We start from the raw sequence: 17,967 nt of genomic DNA on the forward strand, positions 1-17,967 counted from the left end.
GAGACACTGCTGCGCTGCTGTCATGGCAACAGCAGCAGTCACCACCACCAGCATGGGCCTATAATGCACAGGCCAGGAGGAGTCACACAGGCTACACTCACACACACAAAAGGAGAACAACAGCACACGGGCTGAAAACTGCACATACCAGACCTCCAGAGGAGAAATACAAATCCTGTATGTTTTTCATGTCCCAAGTCGTCCTCAAACATCGGTGTTCTGTACGATAAGGAGGTTAGAGACACTTCACTCAAGGTTTTCCAAGCATATTCGGCATTTGAACTGCTTATCAGATTGTTTTTTGCCTTGGAAGTGACAACTAGAATATATTCATATTCTTCAGTGTTAAAATGGAGTTGACATATTAAGTTAATAGGTAGAATTTGAGGTCAACTTCTTAATTAGGCTCCTGATGGCAGACACATTACAGCTGTGTTGTCTTGGTATCACAGGTTTAACAAAACTTTGCTTTTAAATTTTCACGTCATGATTTGGTGTGACATCATCCTTCTTTATAGGAATCCAGAGGAGCAAAAACAAAGCAAAACAACCAAAAATATATAGCAACTGTAAGTAGACGCCGCCCGTAGTGTTTCTCCAGCATATTCTTAAGACTCTATGAAAGACTATCTGCCCCCGCCCTCCCTCCCTCCGCATGCAACGTCTCCAAATCGGACATTTTCTCCCTGCGACTCTGGGTAACATCACGCTTACTTGTAAAGCGCGCAGGCTTTGGTGCAAAATGAGACAGTTCGAGCAGCTATGAGTGTGTTATTTGACGGGACTAAGACTATACAGGGGACAGCGCAAGCGCATATCCCATTCAAACAGGTGTGGGGAACAGAAACAATCCCAGGTGGCGCATGTTGATCGGATACGTGACCATATAAGAAGCAGATTGTGAGCATAGATAAGCTTTTTTTTAGGATTGAGCAACGCGTCCCCGAAAATAGTGTTAGCTGTTAGTAAGTAGGTCGATAGGAACCGAGAGCGACGTTTGTTTCCACGCTTTTGTCTGTGTTCTTTGTTGTTTAGTGAGGACTGTGTGTGTATGTATGTGTGTATGTGTGTGTGTGTGTTTTCCTATAGCCTCCCCTTTGGTGAGGAGCGTTTTACGCACAGGTGGGAGAGACCCGCTCAGCATAGGACAGCCCCCCTTCTCTGCTTCTCCGCGGATGATGTGAGGAAGTGACATTTTTCCACCGCTGCGGTTCTGGGACAGCACGGTTCCTCTGCAAACAGGTGTGCTGTGCTGCCCGGGTCACTCACAACCAGGAAACCGACACAGGACAACAACCGTCCCCCGTCCTTCATCAAGAAGACGTCTAACCGAGTCATAACCTCGACGCGGGACAGTGGAGGCAGAGAAATCAACCCGTTGAAGTGTGTTTCTTTATTAGCCTGGACAGAGAGAGGGGGACAGAGAGAGAGTCAGAGAGAGAGAGAGAGAGAGTCAGAGGGAGAAAGAGAGATAGAGAGAGAGGGAGAGAGAGAGAGAGAGAGAGGGAGCGATGGCAACGAAAAAGGCGTGCGTGGATGCGCCCAAAAGGAGCCGGAGTCCGGTCGTGTTGGAGGCGGAGATGTTCAGTGAATTTCAGGATTGGTGTCTCCGGACTTATGGAGACTCCGGTAAGACAAAGACCGTCACCCGGCGAAAATATAACAAAATCATGCAGACACTGTTGCAGAACGACGAGTCGGATGGCGTTTATGTCGACAACAGCCACATCAACGCCAAATTCAAATTTTGGGTCAAGTCAAAGGGATTCCAGGTCGGGAACACCGTGTTGGGAGAGCACAACAAGAAAGGAGCATCAGGAAAACCCGTTCTATATGTCCCGGTCAAGTCAACGGTAAAGTGTGTGTTGTGTACGTGTACGTGTGCGTGTGTGTGTGTGTGTAAGAGAAAGAGAGAGAATGAGAGCGTGCGTGTGCGTGCGTGCACGCCAAATGTCCCGTTGTCGCCTATAAGTTGCCTTTATTTCATCTATTCACACACGCGTCTTTCACATTCATGAATCGATAACTTAGACTCTTTTGTCGTCCCGGTTTGCGCTCACCTTTCCCGATTGAGCTTCACTTTGTCCACATCCCAACCAGAGCAGCCCTATACTCTCATCCCTTGCTGCCATAGCAACGCCGGTGCCTCCCGGCAATCGCAATTGTAAAAGGTAGGCTATCATGCATAGCCATCTTCACAGAGAGGGTGAAGTCCTGTCAGCGGCTGCAAAGAGACCACATCATTGTTCACTGACAACATTGGACCTGAACCGGGCTGTCCGGGTGTCGTGCAGCCCGGGATGATGCTGTGTGTGTGTGTGTGTGTGTGTGTGTGTGTGTGTGTGTGTGTGTGTGTGTGTGTGTGTGTGCGTGCGTGCGTGCGTGCGCGCATGGATGCAGCGGCATGTCCGTGCATGGGTCGGTTATGTCAGGGTGCTCCGGCGTGCCTCCTTAAGGGCTTAAGGGAGTAATTGCAATTAAATCCATATTACAGTAGCTATGTGAGACGCCCCCCACCCCTTCCCCCTCTTCATCATGTTTGAGTGTCAGCGATCGTCCCAGCTGTGTGTGTATAACTGTCCGATCCGCGCTTTGACTGGACATGTTTGATTTTAGTCGTTATTTAAAAAAATAGCAAAGACATCAGAGAGTCCATGTCTATCAGTCACATCCCGCTAATTTAGAAACCTCCTCATCATGTGTCACTATCAGTGTGTGCGCTCCACTTTTCATTGTCCTGGGCAGGATGCAGATCGGCTCGCAGGCACTCGTTGCTCTGGCAACACCTGTGCAGTCCAGGATGCTCCGCCGCCGCCGCCGCTGCCGCTGCCGCATTTTATTGTGTGTGTATAGGTACCGACAATAAACTCCACCGTCCTGCTTTAAGATCGTCTTCAACCGGCGTCACGATTTTGAAAAGAGCCGTCTTCCTTTAATAGAGTGCGGCGGCCGCTGTGCGTAATTGGCGACCACGCGAGAGTCTGTGGAGGAAACAAAAGGTTCTGCTCGGGACTGAAAGCGACACACGCCCACAGTTACTCCTTACACACTTCACCTATTCGTGTCACTGATCAATGACGGGCCGATGCTTCTGTATTAGCTGACGGGAACTTAAAAGGACCGGATGGACTCGAGGCTCCACCGTGTCACTCTTTTTACTCGAGTCACTCACTTTCTCTATATGAAGCTGACCAGACGGCCGAACTGTCACCCGATGCCCCAGCAGAGCAGCAGAGCTCTGCTGGGTGCGCGCTTCCGTGTGCGCGTGCACGTGGTGCCTGTATGCGCGCGTATGTGTGTGTGTGTGCGTGTGTGTGTGGTTTGGGCCTGTTGTGCCAGTAAGAAGACAAGCACCATTTTAAATAAGCAGCTTCAGGGAATAGACCCCCCCACCCCCCATTCACACACACACACACACACACACACACACACCACCACATCATCCTGCTGGGACAGAGTCTCTGAGGACCACAAAGACCAGAAACACTAATTTCTCCCGACAATGATCAGACTTTCAAATGATTTCGATTTTGTGTTGATAAGCAGCGGCGGTCCCTCCACAGGTGTTATACCTGTGTGAATGCACAATTAAGACCCAAGCCAAAGCTTTCTCCAAACTCCTCTAATCTCCCCTCCAGATTAGGTTTCAGTGTGTGTGAGGGAGTGGGCAGGTGGGCTCTGTCCCCGCAGGTGCAGCTGCTGTCTGATATTTGCTGGTGTTTGTCTTCTGTCTCTGACTCTTTCAAGTCATTTCCCGTCACATCAATGAAATAAATTCTTGCGTGTCCCATTTTCCAGTATATTTAACAATTTAATGTATTTATTTTCTGTTTGGCTCAGCTAGAAATGGTTGATCTAATAATCTCTGAGGCCAAGTTAGGCCGTGTTGGCAGAGAAAAGGCACCAGTCGGATTGTAAAGTGTGGTTTTACTGTTTATTGGAGAGGAGTTGCAATATCATGAGATGGGGGATAAACCTCCCCCTGAATTAGTTTCACAGGGGAAATTTAAACCACAAAAAAAACATCAGCCAACACCAGCAGCTTCCAATGATGAGCCAGAAGCAACAAAGCAACCAAATGATATATGAACGGGACTCTAAGTGCATACATTTGGATTGAGGTTGTGTTCTAAGGGCTGTATAAATATGCCATCCCGGGCCAGTAGATCATACACACACACACACACACACACGCACACGCACACGCACACACATACATGATGGTCGTTGCCCCCTCATACGGTTGCAGGGCCGGGGGGCGTGTCTCTGGAGCGCGAGCATTGGAAGCCCCGCTGCAGCTGCTCCCAGGGTGTGCCAAGTTTCTGTATGGGGGGCAGGCATGGGGCTAAATGACAGGAGGCTGGGTGGGGGCAGGGAAGGATGGTGGCTGATGTGCAGACAGAGAGGGTCTCTTCTATGTGTCAGCCAAGCATACAAGGCCGCTTCAGTGTTTGACGGGACGACACAGGCAGAGCACAAACTCGGCGTTGATGCTTCTTTTCTAAGCCGAAGTCAGAATAATACGCCGAATGATGAGCCTGTGCGCTCTCTCTCTCTCTCTCTCTCTCTCTCTCTCTCTCTCTCTCTCTCTTTTCTGTCTTGTCTCGCCCTCTTTCTGAGCAAAACCCAACGCCGGTAGAATCCAGCGGCCCTCAGTGTGGAGACGCAACCTTGTTTAGCTCTCATTATGTCCTGATTAGAGGACGGCACAGAGGAGGAGGGGAATGGGACCAGAAACAGACACGGAGGTTCACCGCAGAACTGCACACGACTTGAACACCGAGCCGAGTGTCCGAGTGCAAAAGAAACACTTACAGACTTACACACTTACACACTTACACACTTTGTGCATTTTTGCCTTTGGCTGAACATGGAGACATTTTTTTTTTGAAAGAATGTGAGCTGTTGCTTTTTGTTGCCATGCCAACTGAAATCTGTAAATATCTCTGTTCGTGTCGTCTTTCAACTCGTACGAACGTTGCGATACATGAACTCCATGACCAAACCTTACGCCTTTATGTTCTCAATTATGTGATTAATAAAACACCTTAAACAAGCTATTAGAAGAAGAATAAAAGTAACTGTTTCAAGCCCCGTCGCAGGACAAAATTAGCCCGAGGGAGACATTTTCAGAGATATTTACCGTGTTTAATCAGGCGAACATTAACAATTTACAAAAAAGGACTTCCTCTGTTTTTGGAATGTTGCTCAATCACAGCGTCTCTTCAGCCACGGTTACTCTGCGTCTGTGCAAATGGGGCCTAAATCTTTTGCGCCATCAGACGGGAAGGGGAACATCATCATCATTATTATCTGATTAATTAGTCCGCATTTCCCCTGAGAGCTTCCCCTTTAGCCGAAGAGCCGTAGAGTCAAAAGAATAGCGGCCCTCTTTATTCAGCAACATTTGCATTAATGCTACTTTTGCACCGCACATCTCCGATTGCTTTGTCCATCCCTGTCTGCCATTTGCTCATTAGGGTCAACACATGGTCACATACTCACCGGCTCAAACTTGAAGTGCTCCGTGTCCTAAAAGCATCGGCTGCCCGTAATGGCCTCGGCAGAATTTACCTGTGTGTGTGTGTCTTTGCCGGTGATTGAGTTTTTGGAGCGTGTTCACGCACGCACGCACGCACGCACACACACACACACGCACACACACACACACACACACACACACACACACACACACACACACACACACACACACACACACACACACACACACACACCCATGGTTGTAGGAGAACGGACCGCTTCTTTGTTGAATGAGATGGAAACTAGGTGACGTGTGTGTGTGTTGGTTCCTTTGTGATATTAGGACGTAGCCGCCTCGTCAGGTTCTTCCTTGACTTACTGTAAAACGGGTGGCGAAATGCGCGTGGCACATATGTGGTAGTATGGGTGTGTGTGTGTGTGTGTTGGTACAAAGAGGGGGTCGCTGATCGCACGCTCTGTGTTTCCTCCCTTCAGCACCCTCTCTGTTGCCATGGAGAGACTGTTCTTTGCTTTCCCATAGGAGGAGAAATTAACACCATTTTTAACTGGCCTGGGGGCCTCCCCCCTGTGTGGGAGATAGTCTGGGTTCTGCTCCCCACACACACGCTCACACACACCCACACACACACACTTATACCCACATTCAGAGTCTTTAAGACGCAGATAATCTTCCTGCCCCACTGCTTCTGTCATTTTTAATACCTTTGCGAGGCCAACGTTTAACAAACTGGGACAGTGTGGTAATAGCTTGAAAATGGTGAAATGGTGATGTAATTATGTGTGTGAGTTTGTGTGTCCTTTACATACCATTTTGAGTCACAAACAGTGTCAGTGTTTGGGCCGGTGGGACTGTTTGTATCATTGGCTCTGTGGGATATTGAGGATGTCACACACTCTATCAAGCAGCAGACAGAGAGGCACACACACACATACACACACACACACACACACACACACACACACACACACACACACACACACACACACACACACACACACACACACAGGACAGAAGGGTCGAGCGTGGTGCACAATGATGAAGAGAAGAGGATGACTGTTAAAAGAAGAGAGGGATGAGGCATAGAGAGGAATTGGTCTTTAAAATGGAGGCAGTATAGAGGTTTGGTCATATAAACATTTATCTTCTACAGTAAACCCCTTGGTACTCTCTCTCTCTCTCTCTCTCTCTCTCTCTCACACACACACACACACAGAGGGATTGTCCCATTTGCATGTCCATTAGCCAGTTGATAGATTTACAGAGGGTTGATGGGGCTTTAAAAGATGACCTGTTGTCACATCTGCAGTGAGATAATCTGAGTCATGAGCACTGTTGACAGAGGCACCTTTACCACCTTTACTCCCTTTACATCCTGCTGGGTGGGCACACATACACACACACACAGCCACGTCACCAATGAACTCTGTGGGTGCTGTACACTGCACAGAATGAAAGGCCGCCGCCGCCATGCGACGCTAAATTTCTGCTTTGTGATTTCCGCACATGCTTCTCCTCTTCACCCTGGAGCTGCTTCCTTGCGCGATGCTCCTCCTCTGTCTTTGCCGGCCTGCCTGCCTTTGTGACCCAGCTGCTTCTTCATGAACCCCCCCCCCTGACCTGCCTGTGCAGGACTGCTCCACTCTCCCCTCGCTGACGCCGAGGGGAGCGAGAACGAGTGTATTTGTGTGTGTGTGTGTGTGTGTGTGTCTGCCAGGGGGAGGGTGGGGGCAGCCGGCTCAACCCCTCCAGTCTCCTAGCAACAGAGCGGTTTGGAGCGGGACAGGGAGAGCGTGCAGGGGATGGGGGCTGGTGTACAGTGGCTGGGGAGAGCAAAGTCCTACGGGATTAGAAAGATAGAGAGAAGGAGGGAAGAAGAGCAAGAGGCAGAGGTGGAGTGAAAGGAGGGTGAGAGTTCTGTGGCGCTGGGATCATGATGTGTTGTTGGTGGTGAGGGATGCTGACATGTCTCCTTTGCTCTTTAAAACGACGCGCAGCTGATGAGACCAAATATCTATAGAGCCATTCAACAGCTGTTTTCCTCCGAGATGCTTCAGCTAAGAGCGCTGCTCTGCGCCCAGTAAACACATACTGTTCTTAAACACACATACAGCACACACACACGCGCGCGCTCAGAGTACATTGTGCCTGGAGGTGAATATTCCACTTCCGTCTGAGATGTGTTTGGCACACCAAAGACTTTATCTGGCAAACTACAGCAGTGTGAGTGGATCCAGGACCTGCAGGTATATGTGCAGCAGGCCTGATGTGGAAGCTCATTCCTGGCAGGACGGAGACGCGTGCAGCCGCATTATTAGTATGATTATTATTATTATTATTACTCTCTGTTAATCTATTAACTCTGCGCTCTTTATTGAGGACGGACAGCATGAAAGCACTGCAAATATCCGTCTCTTATTCATATGCATGACAGACCCACAGCAGATTCAGCCAAGCTTACTACCAGGTCCAACACGGAGGGCTTGTAACATGCAGCGTGTGTTGGTTTTTTCAGCTGGAATTCTTGTCCACAAACACAGCAAACACACAGCAGAATATCCTGCAGGTATGGGGGATATTTTGTTGGGGTTGGCAGAATTCGGTGAAGGATGCAGCAGCGGTGTGGGTGCACACACACACCGCACACCCCTCAGCTGTGTGAGATTATCTAAATCCAGCGTGAATGGACCTGACACTATTGTCCCAAGCGACGGCAGCGATGTCACCAAGGGTATGATGATACCTCCAGTACCACCGATTACAGCGGTGATGATGAGGCGGAGGATTGCTATTATTTCATTTATTATCATTACATTTAGTCCATGCTGACAGGGAGAGTGGCTACAGAAAGAGAGAGAGAGAGAGAGAGAGAGAGAGAGGGCCGGATTAAAACAAACCCGCTCTGTGAGCTGGTTTTAGTTGCCATGGCAACGATCATTACCTCGCACTTGGGAGAGCAGGAGCAAGGAGAGGGGGGAAGAAAGAACGGGACGGAGGTAGGGGAGGCAGACACAGAGGCAGAAGAGGGATTCAGTTGGAGGAGGACAAGCAAATGAAATGTCAGATTCTAGGAACAGTGCAGAAATGTCAAGGAGGAGAGAAAAGTGGTTCCTCAATGCCAAGGGACAACTTTTTGAACTATGGACCTTCCTCTCACTCAGACAAGAAAAGATCACTCCACGTCTGGGACCCAGTCTACAGGAAATGTCAGCGCTTGTCTCATACCTGTGCTGAGGAAGTGCACCCAGATTACACACGAACAACCAAATCAAGCACCAGTTTTGTTTTATTTCACACGGCAGAGTCGTCTGGTATCTGCAGTGATGCACTGTGGGAGATCTCCTGCAGCAAAGCAATGACTGTGAGCGGCTAGAGTCAATGGGGGAATGCGAGTTATTCAGAGGGAGAGAGATGGAGGTGGAGAGCGGCAAGTGCTGGAAAGAAAGCCCCATGTGGTTCTGCAGTCGGAGGCCGTTGTCCTGGCGATCCCACTTCTATGGTGTGTGTCACATGACCCTTTGCCCAGCACACCTGCCCGAGAGAAATCAGTGGCAGTTTCTATGGTGACAGGGTCAGCTGTACGGGGAGGCAGGACGGCTACTGGAGGTGGTGGTGGTGGTAGGAGGGACTGCTGGTCTTGCTCGGTGTCGGCGGTGTTTATTTTTAAACATTTGCGCACAGATGGGGTGACGGTTGCCGACCCAGACGGGGCAGAGACTTCCACACCTGAAGCAGCGGTGAGGGATGTCATGGTGGAGTGGAGAGCGCCGGACGTGTAACATGACAGTTTGTTTTCACTTTTAGCTCCGTTTCAGTCGTTAGTGCTGGTGTGTATGACTTGTGTGTGCGACTGTCCACAAAAACACAACCCATGACTCACATGCCTCAAAGATCCATCGTGCTTGCATCATGTCCCCCCCCTGCCCCACTTTCACATGTAAGGTTTACGTCATCTCCATAACTGCCGAGGCAGGACGTTAAGATCTAACCTGGAGCTTCTCCCTCCCTCCTTCCGTTTCAGTGTTCAGACGGGGGTTCGGCCCAAGAGAACTCCTCGCTGAAGCGTGTAGCAGTGGTGGAAGACTTCTTTGACATCATCTATGCCATGCACGTGGAGATGGGTGCCGACCCGGGCAGAGCACCCAAACATGCAGGCCAGAAGAAGACCTACAAAGCGGTGAGTACATCCTCAACGAACAACCTTGAGTCAAAATTCTGTCGGGGAAATTTTAATATCCAAAATAGGTTGTTTACAGTATTGCAGCAGAATACATCATATTTGTAGATCATTTAAAGTGTGTTCCTGGTATGAACCTACAGGGCAGAGAAGAATTCATAACCTGCAGTGTTGTTGTTCCATCTTGTTCCTTGTTTCTCTCTCATCTATACCATAAATAAACTGTATTCAGTGAAAAACAATGATATTTCAAAGCTTTGGCAACATAATGTGTAATCTTAAGCATCAGGGGTTACCAAGGGAACAACCAACCCACCGACACTCGCTGGTTAAATAAAGTACCTGTGTTGCAGATGAGTGTGGAACAAAGGCAGCCTGTTTTGCACCGCAGACACTGAGGTGTGGTCTGGGGTTTGATGCCCTCACAGAGTGGCACAGGACTAGAACCAGAGGCTTTGTGTGCAGCTTTTGGGGTGCGTGTATCCCTCCCCCCACCTTCCTCCCTCCCCCCCGAGGAGGAGGAGGAAAATCAGAGAGCAGATTCCTCCTGGTGCCCCTGCCCTGTAGAGAGGTCCTGTCATGTTTCATAGCGTGTACCCTTTTGAGGAGGCAGAATCACCGGGGCAGGGCATAATATGGAACTGTCACTGTGGCCTTCTGGGAGGTGCACACTCCTCTGGGTGGCCTTTCCTTCTGAGCTGCCTCAAGGGGCCGTGCGGGGTTGAGAGTGAAGGGGATGGGTGGTGGTGGTGCTAGGCTGCTTAGGGACCCCCGCTGCCTCTCCATGGTCACGTGAAGGTCGCATTTTACAGGGAAACGCCGACGGGGGTTAAAAGGGGAGGGTGGCATGGCACTGGAGACAAACATGTTGGAGAGAATGCTGTAGATGTGAGTCAGCTGCACCTGGCAAGCGAGGAACAGAAAGGAAGCGGGCGGGACAATTGAAGAGCATTTGTGTTTTAAGATATGAAAGACTCAAATCACACACAGGACAGGAGCGGGAATTAGGCCATCAGAATGCACAAGAGAGAGAGCATCCAGAGGGAGGACACACGCCTCCACGCCACACTGCAATAACACATAATCACTGACCCCAAACTTTTACATGTGCACGCTTAACAAAAACAGAGCAAACAAAAAACACCTGCACACAGTTTGAGTTCACGGGCTGTTGGCCGTGCCATTGTTGGCTGATCTCTCCCGAGGTAACCCAGTCCCCCTCTGCTCGCTCCCCCGGCACAGATAGCAGAGACCTACGCCTTCCTACCCAGGGAGGCGGTGACTCGCTTCCTAATGAGCTGTGGAGAGTGTCAGAAGAGGATGCACATCAACCCCAGCACTGCAGAGTTCAAAGGTAATGACACACACATGACCTGCGCTTGGCTCACTCATCCCGGAGACATCATTAACTCATGCTGTTTTTGAGATCAACCTTTTAAGAGTCAATATCAGTCAGATCCTCCGACATACTGATGTGGAAAAGGGTTAATTATACAGTTAACAAGCCAGACTTTTTATATCCATGTTGTTTGTTTTATCCCGTAAGAGAGCGGTAATCATTTTCAGCTTTCCCATTTAATGACAATAGAATCTGTTTGTTTCTAAATATAAGGGGGTTTGATCTGATGGACCTGTAGTTTGAAGAGTTTATCAGTCAAATCCCCATTAATAAAACATTATGTGAATACTGTATGTCCATCCATCATCGCCATGATGTAACAAAGACTCAAGAGGACAACATCACTGTAAGGATGTGGACGGTAGGGCTGGGAAACGATCACATACTCCCTCTAGTGGCCATTATAGAGACTGCACACTTTTCAACCACATTGTTGGAGTTCAGGTGCTTTGTTTGCTTCTATATATTATTTGCTGTATATTCCATTCATATTGCTTTTAGATGAGGTGGACTTGAGTCATCCTGAGGTTATAACGTGATTATTTTCCTTTTTATTAGGGAATCATTATTTACAGTGTTTTTAATGTTTTTGACCCAGAGTAACTTTGTCTTCCGTGTATTTTTTTTACTTTTTGACAGAAAATGATCGACCAACCTCACTTGTCCCGGACCTTATTGATTACAACATGCCTCTTACTGCCACCTACCTGAAACAAATGAAACTACAATGCATGACTACCACAGAAAGGGTAAGTGCCTCTTTAAGCAAGCAGAACACTATAAACAATAAACAGCCAGCAGTGTCCAGGCAGCTTCATTAGAAAATCTGTTATGGAAAACCTCCTTATTTGCAATACTTACATTAACATCGACTCCGATCCTATTAGGCCCTTAGACTTGTTTGTTTTTGGTTCCATTTGTGGGGAGAAATGCTTTGTGAAGAGAGAAAAGGACACCCTTCCTCTCAATTTAGTACGAGACAATCAGTGTGGCCCCCTGCTGGGAGGAGTAACTCAGTCTGAAATGGGAGGATTAGTGTAACCGACGTCACCCACGAGGCTCCGCCCCTTTGTAGCCATGACATACTGATGGATCAACACACCGGCAAAGAGGACTGATGTAGAAGTGAAGGCAGCAGTGCTTCATGATGATGATGATGGTGATGATGATGATGTAGATGGTTTCTGCTGGAGACCTCACACGTAATTAGGATTACCCAGGAACAATGACCCAGGCTGAGATTCGTGGGTGAGTACAAACCAAACAAATGCTCATGCTGACTGATTTTGTAGCCTCAGACTCAGAATGAACAGCAGAGCAATTAAATAATTCATTAACTTCACCGGCTCTGCCAGCGTTGGTAATATTTCTCCTCCTTTATCTGTAACTACTGCAGTGTTGCTACAGAGCAGCTCACATCAGCCGCAAACCGCTTTAGAGTAATAGCTTGTTCAAAATGCATAAGTAGATCTTGAATGCGCAGCCAGTCTGTGGCCATGTACACCTGCAGCAGCACTTTCATCTCAGCTGCTTGCCTGGTCAGTGCATTTTCACAGCACGTTGCAGAGTTTCCAACATTATACAACCAAACCACAGCGTCCTTGAAAGAAACATCACTCCAAGAGAAAAAAGCTTGTATTTCTCTTGATTTGGGACAGAGTGCAACTACTTTTACAGATTGTTTTTGAGAATAAAGGCTAATAATGGGGCTTTGACTTGATGTATATATATTTATTTCCTCCCTCTCTCTCTCTCTCTCGCCCTCTCGCTCGCTCTCTGTGTCTCTCTCTAATTCTACATGGCTCACTTGGTGCCTAATAGAGCTGTCACTGAGCGTTTTGGTCCTCCTTGAGCCCCTTACAGAGGGAGGGATGCATATTCCCACGTGTACAGGCCTATTTATACACTTCTGTGTGTGTGTGTGTGTGTGGGGAGGGGAGAGATAACGAGATGTAATGCTGCTCTACAAAAGTTTGCCCCCCTCTGTAAATGTGAGAGGGAAACGTCAGCTGATACACAACAACAGTGGCCTTCCATGTTGATCGGCCCAAAAAGGGGGTCAGGCTTTATAGCCGATTACAGCAGGACAGCCTCTGAATTGTGTTTGTGTGTGTGTGTGTGTGTGTGTAAATGTCCACTCTCTCCTCTAGCTAATGCTTACTTACCATGATTTACTTATATTTGTGTTACGCTACAATGAGCACCTTTGGGGTCTCTATGTAACAGAGTTAAAAATAGCAAGGCGCTCCAAGACGTAATATTTAACAGGAAACTGCTGTGTTTCTGCTGCCGTGCTGCCGTCAGACGTCCACAACAAGCCTGTCAAAGGTTGAATCAAGGAAAATATCCATCAAGAGCAAAAGGAAACGTGATGATCAGTCTGATGTGAAGGTGTTTGTGCTCTAGAATCTTGTGAATTTCTGAGGAGAGTGTGAGTGAGGTCTTTCTCCCAATGACCCTCTGCCTCTCCTCTCTCAGTTTCCTGTGTGTGTGTGTGTGTAGTGCTGTAGGGCTGTAAGGCCTGGCATGTCATGTTCCTCTGCCCCTGTCTCCCCGTCAGGATGACAGTTCGGTGAGCAGCGAGGACATGAACAGCGCTGAGCCCACGTGGGTCGCAGCTGAGCAGCCCCCAGTGCCTGAGCCCAGTCCGCCTAATGGAGAGAGGGTCAGCAATCCAGCAGAAACCATCAAAGAAGAGGACGGTAAGACTGTTTGACATCTGTCCATCCAGAGCTGTAAATGGTTTTACATTTATTTCCTTGGTGATGGATTGTTTCAGGCTGGATTGAGCGATATGATGCGGTTCTATAGGAAGGGTGCAGACTGGTTGTTCTGCAGGAAACAGCTTGTCCCATTCTTAGTGGACTAATCCAAATAAATCCACTCTTACAGGGTGGTTGGTTCACTACCCTAGCCGCAGCACCGACCCCTGCACCCCACTCTCCCAGGGTGGAGGGCTTAGAGAAGTAGGTCAAAGGCTGTGTTTAACCTTTACAGATTAGGCCCCACATGATGGAAGGACTGAAACCAGGACAAACAGTTGAAATGCGGAATCATTCTAATGTGAGGAATATATGTATACGTGTGTGTGTGTGTGTGTGTGTGTGTGTGTGTGTGTGTGTGTGTGTGTGTGTGTGTGTGTGTGTGTGTGTGTGTGTGTGTGTGTGTGTGTGTGTGAGAGAGAGAGAGACGAGCGTAGACGTGATCACAGTGGAATCGTTACTGAAATCTGAATCGGGTTAAATTAGATCATTTGCACACAGCAGGAGATCCAGGCTCTGCCCCCTCCCACCAGTCCCTCCTCATCTTCATCTCTTCCCCTTTTCTCAATTAAAACTCACAAGATTTTACTCTAACTTTTATTTATCTTGACAGCTGACCCCAATACCCGCCTCCTTAACTCACTCAGACAGCTCAGTATTAGGCAGGAAATCCCATCCTCGTGCAGCACACACACACACACCCACTCTGCTGTTACTCAAGACTAAAACAAGTGCAATATTGGAGTAAACACAGTTGCAGTAATGCTGAGTGTGTGTGTGTGTGTGTGTGTGATGACATGCAGCTCATCTTTACGTTTCCCTTCTTGCCAGACGACGACTCCTCCGAGAGCAGCAGTGCCAACGGGCTGCCGGCCTTGACCTCCCCAGAGGTGCTGGCTGTGGGCGGAAACCCCCCAGATGGCGGGACCCCGTACAGGGAGGTGACAGAGAACGGGGTGGGCGCTCCTCTGGACTTCAGCACCACCCCGTCCTCTTCCTCCTCAGAGGATCAGCAGCCGGTCAATTTGAGTGACAGACTGTTACCTGCAGGGAGTTCACCCCTCACTTCCTACCCGGTGGAACCGAACAGGAAGTACCCCATCAAAACAGAGTACGCCACCAAGGTACGGACAGGAAGACGCTTTGAATTAACCAGCCATCTGGATCCGTCCATGTGTTGTAATGATGCGTTTGTCTCCAGTCTCCTCCTTACAGCTCAGGAAGCTATGACTCTGTGAAAACTGAACTCAGCATGAGCGCAGAGGACCTGACCTCCTCTCGGGCGCAGATGATGGACGATGACGACGACGATCACGACGATCACGACGACGGTGACAAGATCAATGACGCGGAGGGGATGGACCCTGAGAGACTGAAAGCCTTCAATGTAAGAAAGATGCTTTAATAAACGTTTCTTAGGATTTTAATTCTGATGGGGAATTCAAATAAGATGAATAATCACAGTTACATTAATATAAGAACTGTGTTGCTCCAGTCCTGTTGCTAAATTATACATTATTCTTGATGTAAATATTAAGGGTTGAGCATATTATCATATCTAAACGCAATACACACAGAATCCCAACTGCCTTTATTTGGCCACATACATATTTGGCTCAGTAAGTGGAATGGAAATGGAAATGAATTGAACCGTGAAGTTACAAAGAGGTGTGAATGCTGTACGGGAGTATTGTCCTGCTGATGAGGAGACATTCCCATTTTCGTGGCGGTTCTTCCTCTAATCTCCCCCTTCCTCCTTTTTTCCTCCGGTCCCCTTCCTCTCTACCTCGCTTAACACCCCCTCCTCCCTCCCCCCCCCCCCCTCCCCCCCGCCTCTGCTCTCCTCTCTTTTGTTTTCCATTCTCATACCCCCCTCCACCCTACACCTCCTCCTCCTCGCCCCAACACAATGTTTCTGCTCTACATCCCCCTCGCCTCCCCTCCCCCCGTTCGTTCTGCCTTCCGCCCGTCAGATGTTTGTGCGTCTGTTCGTGGATGAGAATCTGGACCGCATGGTGCCCATCTCCAAACAGCCCAAGGAGAAGATCCAGGCCATCATCGAGTCCTGTAGCCGCCAGTTCCCAGAGTTCCAGGAGCGCTCCCGCAAACGCATCCGCACCTACCTCAAATCCTGCCGCCGCATGAAAAAAGGCGGCTTTGAGGTACAAAAGTGGTTCCCCTGATATGATGTCATCTGTATAAACCAACACAGCAAATCACTTATAATGGGAGGGATTCAGTATGGTCACATGTGTAATGCCAAACTCTTGTTGTCCCACGATGCCAGATACGACCGACGCCTCCTCACCTCACTTCTGCCATGGCTGAGAACATCCTCGCTGCTGCCTGTGAGAGCGAAACCCGAAATGCTGCCAAGAGGATGCGGCTGGATGTCTACCCGGCGATGGTAAATGTCTTTGACAGCAAACGCTTGTATATGTGCCAGGGCAGGGAATTTAGAAACGTGTTAAGATTGGCTACGTATCATTAACACCAAAGTGTGCAATGCAGATCTGGAATATTAAGCCAAAATGTGTGGTTTCCTCCAGGATGAGTCTGTCTCTGTTGACAAGTCCAGCTCCAGGGACTCGGCCCCATCAGGCTTCTTGATTTCTGGCACAGCATATGCCCAAGACCAGCTTTACACCAACGGAGGCCTCAACTACAGCTTGCGGGGCTACGGGACTGCCAGCAGCAACCAGCAGACCGCTGGAGCCGCACACACCAACGGTGAGCTCTCAACATCCAGCTGGGGAAATTAGAGCTGCAGTAAGGATGTTTGGTCACAAAGAGCAGTAATGAAGAGCTCTGATCTGCTGGGGCTGTTTATGGGCCACCAGAGGATTCTGTAGGCAAAGTGAGCTTTGTGCCACAAAAGTGTCATTTACATTTTGTAACGTTTAGACATTGTGTTATTTCATGGACGAAATACAGGACGGCTTTGTCATTTTGTCTACTCAGTCCAAATGGCTTAAGGCACATAACTCAGTTTGTGTGTGAAATCCTGTGTTACACCTGCCCACAAAATAGACACATATGGGGTTGTAATGAAAGCCTAAAAGCTGTGTAAATCTGGAGAGTTGCGCAATAACATATACGCATGCGTATACAATTTAACAAATTGTCCCTTTATATTCTCACTTTCCTAATGTCCCTCATGTGTTATGTTTGTCTCCAGGTCCCACAGATCTGAGTATGAAGTCAGTTGGCCCAAATTCCTCCTCCTCCACCTCCAACAGTCACGGTCAGGGAGGAGGCGGAGGAGGAGCGTCGGCTCAGCTCAGCCCCCCGGAGGTCACGGCCGTGAGGCAGCTGATCGCCGGGTACCGGGAGTCCGCGGCCTTCCTGCTCCGCTCGGCAGACGAGCTGGAAAACCTGATCCTGCAGCAGAACTGAGCCTGAGCCGGGCTGAACTAGGCCGAAACCGTGCCAACATCTCTTCCCAGCCTTTCGCTCTCACAGTCACAGATAATTCGGGCAGATGCTGAAATCCATACAAAGACACAAATGTACACAACTGCAGCGCACAGTGGGTCCTGTAGGTGATGGCTCTTATTCCCACACGCTCATGTATTTGAAAGGAGCAGAACATATCATAGGCTGAAAAATTATTTATTTATGCATTTGGCTCACCTTTACCTTAGTGCCCCATTCTCTGTAGCCGTTCACCCTCTCCACTCCATTTCACCACTTCCACCTCCATTCCTCTCAGGAAGCTATGATCTACGTGAAGAAGATGAATTTGACAGAACAGAGGCGTTGACCCACAGATTAGCTTCGATCGCCGGCTCGTCTGTGCAAATATCCGGCTCTCTGCCTGAAACTGCACACACATTTCTAAATTGCAAACGTGGCTCAGCGTCATTAGCTACTGTTCATCTTTACACAAAAGGAAAATGCACTGCACGGTGGTAAACACTCATCGGTTCATCTGCATTTGATCTGTTCCAAACAGATACTTCTATAATAATTACCCTAAAACTCTCCAAATGTGCTTGAATTGCTGCTAAAAAAGTGAAAAGAGTGACCTGTTAACCTCAATACGTACTATAGAGACAAACACAAACATATGACATCATTCTTCAACATTGTGGTCCAAAGTGTGCCGCCGTCCTTCCCTGTTGGAGGC

At 48.7% G+C, this 17,967-nt stretch overlaps 1 protein-coding gene across 1 annotated transcript; it reads left to right on the top strand.

Moving 5' to 3' along the window:
* The first annotated feature begins 1,227 nt into the window (after positions 1–1,227).
* Positions 1,228–17,874, top strand: nol4la (nucleolar protein 4-like a). Its single transcript, XM_076166813.1, has 11 exons — positions 1,228–1,853; positions 9,522–9,677; positions 10,920–11,031; positions 11,716–11,825; positions 13,637–13,778; positions 14,670–14,962; positions 15,040–15,225; positions 15,812–16,000; positions 16,126–16,245; positions 16,388–16,568; positions 17,017–17,874. The coding sequence occupies exons 1-11, from the start codon at positions 1,512–1,514 to the stop codon at positions 17,232–17,234; spliced, it is 2,049 nt and encodes a 682-aa protein (XP_076022928.1). The 5' UTR covers positions 1,228–1,511; the 3' UTR covers positions 17,235–17,874.
* The last annotated feature ends 93 nt before the right edge of the window (positions 17,875–17,967 follow it).

This window comes from Genypterus blacodes, unplaced genomic scaffold, assembly GCF_046128005.1.
Source record: "Genypterus blacodes isolate CSIRO-AG114 ecotype Tasmania unplaced genomic scaffold, CSIRO-AGI_Gbla_v1 ptg000156l_1, whole genome shotgun sequence".
Lineage (NCBI taxonomy): Eukaryota > Metazoa > Chordata > Actinopteri > Ophidiiformes > Ophidiidae > Genypterus > Genypterus blacodes.